We start from the raw sequence: 11,411 nt of genomic DNA, 5'->3' as shown, positions 1-11,411 counted from the left end.
CTAAACCCCCTATTAACCCCCTCAACCCCTTCATCCCCCTCAGGGTCCATCGGGTCCCCCGCGACGTACAAGCGCAGCGTGAAGCGGTCCGCCCCCCGCGGGGACTCTGCGGACCGCCTGCTGGGGGAGGAGGAGGACTGGCTCCTCAGGGACGTGGTCTTCCTCGAGGACACCCGTCCCCAGCCCCTGGGGGAGGTGGTTGCCGTCGACGGGGACCAGGTGGGGGAGTGGGGGAGTGCTGGGGGACCAGGTGGGGAGTGGGGGAACATGTGGGGGGTATTGGGGAGTGCTAATAGCCTACGGGTCTAAGGGTTCATGGACAAGTGGGTCGTGGTCAAGTGGGTCATGGTCAAGTGGGTCATGGTCAAGTGGGTCATGGCCAAGTGGGTCATGGCCAAGTGGGTCATGACCGAGTGGGTCATGGCCAAGTGGGTCATGACCAAGTGAGTCATGGCACAAGTGGGTCATGGCACAAGTGGGTCATGGCACAAGTGGGTCATGGCACAAGTGGGTCATGACCAAGTGGGTCATGACCAAGTGAGTCATGGCACAAGTGGGTCATTGCACAAGTGGGTCATGGCACAAGTGGGTCACAGCCAAGTGGGTCATAACCAAGTGGGTCATGGCACAAGTGGGTCATGGCCAGGTGAGTCACAGTCAAGTGGGTCATGGCACAAGTGGGTCATGGCCAAGTGGGTCATGGCCAAGTGGGTCATGGCACAAGTATGTCATGGCACAAGTGGGTCACAGTCAATTGGGTCATGGCACAAGTGGGTCATGACACAAGTGGGTCATGGCCAAGTGGGTCACAGTCAAGTGGGTCATGGCACAAGTAGGTCATGACACAAGTGGGTCATGACCAAGTAGGTCATGGCACAAGTGGGTCATGGCACAAGTGGGTCATGGCACAAGTGGGTCATGGCACAAGTGGGTCATGGCACAAGTCGGTCATGGCACAAGTGGGTCATGGCCAAGTGGGTCATGACCAAGTGGGTCATGGACAAGTGGGTCATGGCACAAGTGGGTCATGGCACAAGTGGGTCATGGCACAAGTGTGTCATGGAACAAGTGGGTCATTACCAAGTGGGTCATGGCACAAGTGGGTCATGGCACAAGTGGGTCATGACCCAAGTGGGTCATGACCAGGTGGGTCATGACCAATTGGGTCATAACCAAGTGGGTCATGACCAAGTGGGTCATGACCAAGTGGGTCATGATCAAGTGGGTCATGATCAAGTGGGTCATGATCAAGTGGGTCATGATCAAGTGGGTCATGAACAAGTGGGTCATGGCACAAGTGGGTCATGGCACAAGTGGGTCATGGTCGTCCTCCTGCAGGTGGTGATCCTGCCCTACGCCAAGGACGGTACCCCCAGCAAGGCGCCCCCCGCATGCCCCTCCCCCGCGGGCTGCCCCCCCGTGCCCCCCAACCTGCGGGTCATCCACCGGGACCAGCTGTCTGTGGTGCGGGGGGCGCCCCTCCCCCCTGGGGGGGCTCATCCCCCATCTACTGCCGGTGAGTCCTGCGATTTATTATATCTATCAATATATATGACCTATTTTTATATATGACCTAAAAATTTAAGACGGAATAATCATGGAAGAATGGAAAACGTTTAATTTTTATAATAGTTTTTTCATTTTATACAATTTTCATATAATAATCACTTATTTATTTCATTTTTATGTTATATAATTGGAGTGTAAACATACCGCGTGGTAACAATAAAAGTTTAGACGAGACGACATTCGAATTATTAATTCTATATTATATTATTATTATAAAGTCTTTTTATATTAAAATAAGTCAAATAATTATATAACTAATGCCTCCCCCCTGCCCCCACAGGCGGGGGCACCAGCCGAGTCCCCGACTGCTACCAGCGGACCCCGCGACGCGTGCCGCTTCCCGAGACGGACGCGGCGCTACTGGCCATCGCGGTGGACAACAGAGGTGCTTATATACCCCAGCCCGGGCGCTGCCAGATGCACGATGCGTGGCCCGGGCGGTGCCAGATGCACGATGTGTGCTTATATACCCCAGCCGGGCGGTGCCAGATGCGCGATGTTTGCTTATATACCCCAGCCCGGGCGGTGCCAGATGCGCGATGTGTGCTTATATACCCCAGCCGGGCGGTGCCAGATGCACGATGTGTGCTTATATACCCCAGCCCGAGCGGTGCCAGATGCACGATGTGTGCTTATATACCCCCAGCGGGGCGTTGCCAGATGCGCGATGTTGTTGGCTGATGCACGATAATCGTGTTGGGTATAGCTATTGATACACGATCCTTAGGGAACATATCAGGTAATAGGTAACCCTAATACCCCCTAACCCCCCAGTCACTAACCTTCACACCCCCCGCAGGTATCCACGCTCTGGTGCAGGGGGCCGCAGGTGGCCCCGTGATATACGTTCACTAACCCCCCTCGCCCCCCGCAGGTATCCACGCCCTGGTGCAGGGGGCCGCGGGTGGCCCCGTGACATACGTTCACTAACCCCCTCTCGCCCCCCGCAGGTATCCACGCCCTGGTGCAGGGAGCCGCGGGAGGCCCCGTGACATACGTGGTGTACAGCCTGTGTAACGGGAAGGTGCTACAGGAGTACGCGCTCCCCACGCCCCCCGCGGCCTTCCTCGCCCACGCCCCCCACAACGTCCAGATCGCTGTCACGGGGGAGGTGAGTTCTGCCCCGTGACTTATAGGACACCCCTTTGTATACCTCCTCCTAGATCCTAGGTCCTAGATCCTCTTGCAGGATATGTATTCTATGTATCCTAGATAGCGCCCCTAGATCTCCCTCCTAGGCTCGCTAGTAAATCTATGTATTCATGACCACATATATGACCATATGTATGACTATATATGGCTGCATATATGTCCATAAATTTAAAATATATGTCCAATATATATATTTATATATATACCTCTTACCCCAGTATTACAACCACCCTCCCTCCCCCCCAGAGCGAGGGCGTCTGCATCGTCCTGGACGGCAACTCGACCATCTACCCCATCAACAGGGACGGCGACCGCCCACAGCCCCCCACTGGCGGGTGAGTCGTCCCCCACAGCTCCACTGGCGGGTGAGTCGTCCCCCACTGGCGGGTGAGTCGTCCCCCACTGGCGGGTGAGTCGCCCCCCACTGGCGGGTGAGTCGTCCCCCACTGGCGGGTGAGTCGTCCCCCACTGGCGGGTGAGTCGTCCCCCACTGGCGGGTGAGTCGTCCCCCACTGGCGGGTGAGTCGTCCCCCACTGGCGGGTGAGTCGTCCCCCACTGGCGGGTGAGTCGTCCCCCACTGGCGGGTGAGTCGTCCCCCACTGGCGGGTGAGTCGTCCCCCACTGGCGGGTGAGTCGTCCCCCACTGGCGGGTGAGTCGTCCCCCACTGGCGGGTGAGTCGTCCCCCACTGGCGGGTGAGTCGTCCCCCACTGGCGGGTGAGTCGTCCCCCACTGGCGGGTGAGTCGTCCCCCACTGGCGGGTGAGTCGTCCCCCACTGGCGGGTGAGTCGTCCCCCACTGGCGGGTGAGTCGTCCCCCACTGGCGGGTGAGTCGTCCCCCACTGGCGGGTGAGTCGTCCCCCACTGGCGGGTGAGTCGTCCCCCACTGGCGGGTGAGTCGTCCCCCACAGGCGGGTGAGTCGTCCCCCACTGGCGGGTGAGTCGTCCACCACTGGCAGGTGAGTCGTACCCCACTGACGGGTGAGTCGTCCCGCACAGCCCCCACTCCCCCTGCTGAGGGAGACTCTTATTAACACCCCCCCTCCACCAGGAGTGGCCCGCCCCTGCTGAGGGAGACCCTAATTAATCCCTCTCCCTCCCCCAGGACCGGTCCGCCCCTGCTGAGGGAGCCTACATGGCCGGACCTGCCGCCTCTGACGGCGGTGGCGGCGTCCCAACATTTTCTGCACGCCGCCGCCGCCACGCAGAAGAACACCGTCGCCCTCCTCGTCCTCTGCGCCGCCCGCCCCGCCCTCCTCACGCCCGTCCTCGCCCTCGACCTGCCGTCCCTCACTGCCGCCCTCGAGTCCCTCAGAGGTGGGTTGTCGTCCCTCAGAGGTGGGTTGTCGTCCCTCAGAGGTGGGTTGTCGTCCCTCAGAGGTGGGTTGCCGTCCCTCACTGCCGCCCTCGAGTCCCTCAGAGGTGAGTCCCTCAGAGGTGGGTTGTCGTCCCTCACTGCCGCCCTCGAGTCCCTCAGAGGTGGGTTGTCGTCCCTCAGAGGTGGGTTGCCGTCCCTCACTGCCGCCCTAGAGTCCCTCAGAGGTGGGTTGTCGTCCTCTCAGAGGTGGGTTGTCGTCCCTCAGAGGTGGGTTGTCATCCCTCACTGCCGCCCTCGAGTCCCTCAGAGGTGGGTTGTCGTCCCTCAGAGGTGGGTTGTCGTCCCTCACTGCCGCCCTCGAGTCCCTGAGATGTGGGTTGTCGTCCCTCACTGCCGCCCTCGAGTCCCTCAGAGGTGGGTTGTCGTCCCTCAGAGGTGGGTTGTCCCTCAGGGGTGGGTTGCCGTCCCTCACTGGCGCCCTCGAGTCCCTCAGATATGGGTTGCCCGTCCCTCAGAGGTGGGTTGCCGTTCCTCAGAGGTGGGTTGTCGTCCCTCAGAGATGGGTTGCCGTCCCTCAGAGGTGAGTTGTCGTCCCTCAGAGGTAGGTTGTCGTCCTCAGAGTGCTGACGTTGCTGTATATATAAATATACATGCATACATATACCTATATACTGTATACATACATCAAGATATATCTGTAATAAATGTTGGTATTTTATATATAGTATAGGGAGCTGTACATGTATAGTATGTGCTGACGCGGCTGTAAATGTATATATAAATACATTTATGTAAATGAATATAAAATAATATACTATATATACATTTATATTATAGCTAGCTGTATATATATTATATGCTGACATGCTGACGTTGCAAATGCTGACGTGGCTGTATATAAATGTATATAATATATATAAATATGTATATTTGTAATGAATTTATATAATGCATTATATATATATATAGAGTATAATAGTATAGTTAGCCGTATCTATATTATGTGCTGACGTTGCAGACGCTGACGTGGAGGCGGTGCTGTCTGAGCGGTGCGACGGTAACCGCAACGTGCTGCACGCCTGCGTCAGCACCTGCTGCCCTACGGAGAGTCAGGACCCCGACCCTGACCCCTGCCCCGACCCTAAGGACCCTTTCTTGAACCTGGTCAACTGGCCGCCGTCCTCTGGTGGCGGCCCGCCGTCCAATAGTGGCGGCCCGCCGTCCAATAGTAGCGGTCCGACCCCAGATGAGACCTCCGATCCCGCCGCTCAACAGACTCGTCCGGCGGTGTCGGGCGCCGCCGCTGACGCGGCGGCGGTGGACAGGCGGACGGTCTCGTTGGCCATCCTGCGGACCATCTGCTACAGTTGGCGGTTCTCTGGCCACCAGCTCCGGCAGCTACTGGCGGCCACTGATTCTAATGGACAGACGCCATTTATGGCCGCCGTGGCCGGCCGCGCGTATCGGGCCGCGCTTGTCCTCCTCGATGTCGTCCAGCGGACCGCCAGGATGGACGCTTTGGACGACGAGGGATACAAGAGGGCGGTGGACGCCATGATCTTCCCCCCGGGTGAGTGGGGGGGGCGGTGGGGNGACCCAAGAGTGCAAGACCTGCGGCCTCATAGGTGGGCTAGACCCTAGTGGGCTGGACACTAGACCCTAGTGGGCTGGGCACTAGTGGGCTAGACCCTAGTAATAGACCCTAGAGTGCAAGGCCTGCGGCCTTATAGGTGGGCTAGACCCTTGTGGGCTGGGCACTAGTGGGCTGGTCACTAGTGGGCTGGCTGCACACTAGTGGGTGGGTTAGACCCTAGAGATAGATACTAGACCCTAGAGTGCAAGGCCTGCGGCCTTATAGGTGGGCTAGACCCTTGTGGGCTGAGCACTAGTGGGCTGGGCACTAGCAATAGACCCTAGGGTGGGCTGGGCACTAGACCCTAGTGGGCTGGGCACTAGTGGGCTGGGCACTAGCAATAGACCCTAGGGTGGGCTGGGCACTAGACCCTAGTGGGCTGTACACTAGTAATAGACCCTAGAGTGGGCTGGACCCTAGAGTGCAAGACCTGCGGGCTCATAGGTGGGCTGGGCACTAGTGGGCTAGACCTGCGGCCTTATAGGTGGGCTGGGCACTAGTGGGCTAGACCCTAGAGTGCAAGACCTGCGGGCTTATAGGTGGGCTGGGCACTAGCAATAGTGGGCTGGGCACTAGTGGGATAGACACTAGTGGCTTGGCTAGACCTTCGAGTGCAAGACCTGCGGGAGTATAGGTGGGTTAGACCCTAGCGGGTAGATCGTAGACCCTAGAGTGCTAGACCTGCGGCCTCATAGGTGGCTGCACACCAGTGGGTAGACTTGAAGGTGGGCTGGTTAGACCCTAGTGGGCTGCACACCTGTGTGGTAGACTCTAGTGGGTAAATCCTAGACCCTAGAGAGCACGACCTGCTGCCTCATAAATGGGCTGGGCACTAGTGGGCTGGACACTAGACCCTAGTGAGTGGGCTAGCTCCTAGTAAGCAGAGCCTAGTGTTTAGGCTAGGGACTAGTAGGTGGGCTAGATCCTAGTGGGCTGGCTATACCTAGTGAGTGGGCTGGCTCCTAGTGGGCAAGCCTTAGTGCTTAGGCTAGACTCTATTTAGTGCTTGGGCTGCACACTAGTTGGCAGATACCAGACCCTAGTGGGTGGGCTAGACTTTAGAACATCTAGGCTTAGAGTCTAGACCCACAGAGGGTCTAGAAAATATATTCAAATAGCCCATCAATTATCATTTCCTTTGACAATAAATTTTTAATTGAAGCAAACACATTACCTTGCAATTTATCTTTAAATTAACCTTATCTTTAACACTGACCGTATCTTTAACAGTCTTTGGTCTTTGTTAAAAAAACACAATTTCTTTTTGAATTACACCAAAGTATTTTCACTTTTCTTTACTATATGCATTGTAGTTATTAGTAGCCCTTGTATATTGTGTAAGTTTTCACTTTAAAAATTGGTAAAATAAATAAGTCATTTTGATAAACAATTCAATGTGCTGCTGTACGGAGTGTGCCAGAGTGTGCCACAACTTTATACTGTGCCACAGACTCGCTGTGCTGCTGTACGGAGTGTGCCAGAGTGTGCCACAACTTTATACTGTGCCACAGACTCGCTGTGCTGCTGTACGGAGTGTGCCAGAGTGTGCCACAACTTTATACTGTGCCACAGACTCGCTGTGCTGCTGTACGGAGTGTGCCAGAGTGTGCCACAACTTTATACTGTGCCACAGACTCGCTGTGCTGCTGTACGGAGTGTGCCAGAGTGTGCCACAACTTTATACCTGTCTCTTATACACATCTAGATGTGTATAAGAGACAGGTCTAGTGCCATCAGGACGGGCCATCAGGCATCTAGGTAACATCTAGTGCATCTAGGTAACGTCTAGTGCATCTAGGTAACGTCTAGTGCATCTAGGTAACGTCTAGTGCATCTAGGTAACGTCTAGTGCATCTGGGTAACGTCTAGGGCATCTAGGTAACGTCTAGTGCATCTAGGTAACGTCTAGTGCATCTAGGCAACGTCTAGTTCATCTAGGTAACGTCTAGTGCCATCAGGTATCTAGGTAATGTCTAGGGCATCTAGGTAACGTCTAGTGCATCTAGGTATCGTCTAGTGCCATCAGGGCGGGCCACCTGGCATCTAGGTGTCGTCTAGAGCATCTAGGTATAGTCTAGGGCATCTAGGTATAGTCTAGGGCATCTAGGTATCGTTTAGGGCATCTAGGTATCATCTAGGGCATCTAGGTATCGTCTAGGGCATCTAGGTATCGTCTAGGGCATCTAGGGCATCTAGGTATCGTCTAGGGCATCTAGGTATCGTCTAGGGCATCTAGGTATAGTCTAGGGCATCTAGGTATAGTCTAGGGCATCTAGGTATATCGTCTAGGGCATCTAGGTATCGTCTAGGGCATCTAGGTATCGTCTAGGGCATCTAGGTATCGTCTAGGGCATCTAGGTATCGTCTAGGGCATCTCATGCCCGCCTCTTGTCCCCTAACCTGCCGCCCCCCGCAGGTTCTCCCTCCTCCGCCGCCTGGTCCAGGAGACGTCCCCTAACCTGCCGTCCCCTAACCTGCCGTCCCCTAACCTGCCGCCCCCCGCAGGTTCTCCCTCCTCCGCCGCCTGGTGCAGGAGACGTCCCTCATCACGCAGGTGAACGGGCGGGGGGAGCACCTGCTGCTGTTCCTGCTGCAGACGGTGCGCCGCCAGGGGCGCGAGCAGCGGCAGTGGGGCGACGCCAGGGGCGCCAACTCCCGCAAGACGGCGTCCGCCGTCGCCGCCGCCGCCCTTAAGGAGGAGGCCGCCGCTGCAGGTGGGTGGCGGGCGGTGGGGAAGTGGGGAGGGACTGTGTTGCTGTAGGTGGGGCGGTGGGGTGGTGTTGCTGTAGGTGGGGCGGTGGGTTGTGTTAAGGGTAAATAATACCAAACCCAATTCTACTTTTCCCTAGGTTGACTCCAACCCCACCTTCTCAAGGCGACCCCAAGTCCCCCTTGATAAGACCTCAGTAACCCCCCTTCCCCCGCAGGGTCTGAGGTGCCAGACCACCACCTGGAGCCCCCCAAGTTCAGCAGGCGCGCCCTGGAGCATCTGCTGCAGGACTGGCGCGCCGTGGAGGCCCTCATCATGACGGGTGGGGGCTAGCTTATCTTATCTGTCTTATCTTAGGTGTGTTATCTTAGGTATTCCATCTTAGGTCATGTCTACCCGTAATCTCAAGCCTTATCTGAGGTCCTATCTAGCCCTTATCTATAGCCTTATCTTAGGTCCTATCTAGCCCTTATCTTAGGTATTATCTAGTCCTTATCTTAGGTCTTATCTAGTCCTTATCTTAGGTCTTATCTAGCCCTTTTCTTAGGTTTTATCTGAGCCTTAAATTAGGTCTTATCTAGTCCTTGTCTTGGTTCTTGAATAGGTCTTATCTAGTCCTTATCTTAGGTCTTAAATAGGTCTTATCTAGTCCTTATCTTAGGTCTTATTTAGTACTTATCTTAGACCCTAAATAGGTCCTATCTAGCCCTTATCTTAGGTCCTATCTAACCCTTATCTTAGGTCTTATCTAGCTTATCTTATGTCCTATCTATTATCTTAGATAGGACCTAAGATAAGGGTGTGTTATCTCAGGTGTATTAATTCTAGCTTCATAAAACGGTTCCTATATAGTCTTATCTTAGGTCTTATCTAGTCCTTATCTTAGGTCCTATCTGGTCCTTGTCTTAGGCCTTATCTAGTCCTTATCTTAGGTTTTATCTAGTCCTTATCTTAGGTCTTAAATAGGTCTTATCTAGTCCTTATCTTAGGTCCTATCTAGCCCTTATCTCTAGCCTTATCTTAGGTCCTATCTAGCCCTTATCTCTATCCTTACATTAGGTCCTATCTAGCCCTTATCTCTAGCCTTACCTTAGGTCCTATCTAGCCCTTATCTCTAGCCTTACCTTAGGTCCTATCTAGCCCTTATCTCTAGCCTTACCTTAGGCCTTTATCTCTACCCTTATCTTAGGTCCTATTTAGCCCTTATCTCTGGCCTCATCTCAGGTCCTGTCTCTAGCCCTATCTTAGGTCCTATCTAGCCCTTATCTTAGGTCCTATCTAGCCCTTATCTTAGGTCCTATCTAGCCCTTCTCTTAGGTCTTATCTAGCCATTATCTCTAGCCGTATCTTAGGTCCTATCTAGCTCTTATCCCTAGCCCTCATCATAGGTCCTATCTAGCCGTTATTTTAGGCCATATATATCCCTTATCTTAGGTCTTATATCTATCCTTATCTTAGGTCCTATCAAGCCCTTATCATAGGTCTTATCTAGACCTTATCTCTAGCCTTATCTCAGGCTCTATTTAGCCCTTATCTTAAGTCCTATCTAACTCTTATCTCTAACCTTGAGTCTTATCTAGCCCTTATTTTAGGTCATATTTAGCCATTATTTCAGGTCCTATCTAGCCCTTATCTCTAGCCTTATCTCGTGTCTCAATATCAGCTAATTTTTAGCCCCATATTTGAGGTTATCTAAGCCCCATCATGCCCCTCGGCCCCATCACTAATGCCCCTAGGCCCCATGACGCCCCTCTGCCCCATCACTAATGCCCCCCTCCCCCCAGGGTACCGCGAGGGCCCCACTCCTGGTGGGGATGAGGGGGACGACGAGGTGGGCTACATGCGCCACCAGGGCCACACCGCCCACCTCGACAAGTTCACCCACTGCCTCCTGGTCAAGCTCGCTGAGCAGGTGGGTGAGGGTGACCCACATGGGTGAGGGTGACCCACATGGGTGAGGGTGACCCGCGTGGGGGAGGGTGGGGGAAGACACCCACTGCCTCCTAGTCAAGCTTGCTGAGCAGGTGGGTGAGGGTGACCCACATGGGTGAGGGTGACCCACATGGGTGAGGGTGACCCACGTGGGTGAGGGTGACCCACGTGGGGGAGGGTGGGTGAAGGCACCCACTGCCTGCTGGTCAAGCTCGCTGAGCAGGTGGGTGAGGGTGACCCACGTGGGTGAGGGTCTGGGGGAAGGCACCCACTGCCTCCTGGTCAAGCTTGCTGAGCAGGTGGGTGAGGGTGACCCACATGGTCACTCGTCTCGACTCTCAACCCTAACCCCTCTGCCCCCGACCCCTCACTCGTCTCGACTTCCAACCCTAACCCCTCTTACGCCTGACCCCTCGCTTGTCTCGACTCCCAACCCTAACCCCTCTGCCCCCGACCCTTCACTCGTCTTGAACCCTAACCCCCTCCACCACCCACCACCCGCCTCTGCCCCCGCCAGGTGGTGGAGACAATGGACGAGCTGGAGACAGTGCTGTTCGCTGACGAGCATCTCGAGCGGCGGGCCGGTGCCAGCGGCGGGAGCGGCGGCGCCCCCGCCAGGAACATTGCGCCCCAGAGCCTCCAATGGGCCCTCAGGTGCGTGGTGGTGGGGCCTTAGGTCCTGGGTCTTGTCTTAGGTCCTGGGTCTTGTCTTAGGTCCTGGGTTTTGTCTTAGGTCCTGGGTCTTGTCTTAGGTCCTGGGTCTTGCCTTAGGTCCTGGGTCTTGCCTTAGGTTCTGGATCTTGTCTTAGGTCCTGGGTCTTGCCTTAGGTCCTGGGTCTTGCCTTAGGTCCTGGGTCTTGCCTTGGGTCCTGGGTCTTGCCTTGGGTCCTGGGTCTTGTCTTAGGTCCTGGGTCTTGCCTTAGGTCCTGGGTCTTGCCTTAGGTCCTGGGTCTTGCCTTAGGTCCTGGGTCTTGCCTTGGTCCCGGGTCTTGTCTTAGGTCCCGGGTCTTGTCTTAGGTCCTGGGTCTTGCCTTAGGTCCTGGGTCTTGCCTTAGGTCCTGGGTCTTGCCTTAGGTCCTGGGTCTTGCCTTGGTCCC

At 55.3% G+C, this 11,411-nt stretch overlaps 1 protein-coding gene across 1 annotated transcript in view; it reads left to right on the top strand.

Annotated features, from left to right (window-relative positions):
* The window catches only part of LOC108664320 (E3 ubiquitin-protein ligase UBR5-like), a 42,666-nt gene that overhangs the window by 9,598 nt on the left and 21,657 nt on the right, over nt 1-11,411 (top strand). Inside the window, 15 exon segments of the mRNA XM_047884403.1 lie at nt 44-219; nt 1,339-1,516; nt 1,850-1,954; nt 2,520-2,680; nt 2,968-3,056; nt 3,633-3,680; nt 3,827-4,038; nt 5,058-5,609; nt 7,123-7,235; nt 7,378-7,430; nt 8,178-8,386; nt 8,600-8,704; nt 10,167-10,317; nt 10,538-10,613; nt 10,832-10,968. Coding sequence (XP_047740359.1) covers nt 44-219; nt 1,339-1,516; nt 1,850-1,954; nt 2,520-2,680; nt 2,968-3,056; nt 3,633-3,680; nt 3,827-4,038; nt 5,058-5,609; nt 7,123-7,235; nt 7,378-7,430; nt 8,178-8,386; nt 8,600-8,704; nt 10,167-10,317; nt 10,538-10,613; nt 10,832-10,968 — 2,365 coding nt within the window.

The sequence above is a fragment of the Hyalella azteca genome, unplaced genomic scaffold (assembly GCF_000764305.2).
Source record: "Hyalella azteca isolate HAZT.00-mixed unplaced genomic scaffold, Hazt_2.0.2 contig15388, whole genome shotgun sequence".
NCBI lineage: Eukaryota > Metazoa > Arthropoda > Malacostraca > Amphipoda > Hyalellidae > Hyalella > Hyalella azteca.
The sequence above is the reverse complement of the archived record's forward strand: the minus strand, read 5'-3'. Positions and strand labels throughout refer to the sequence as shown.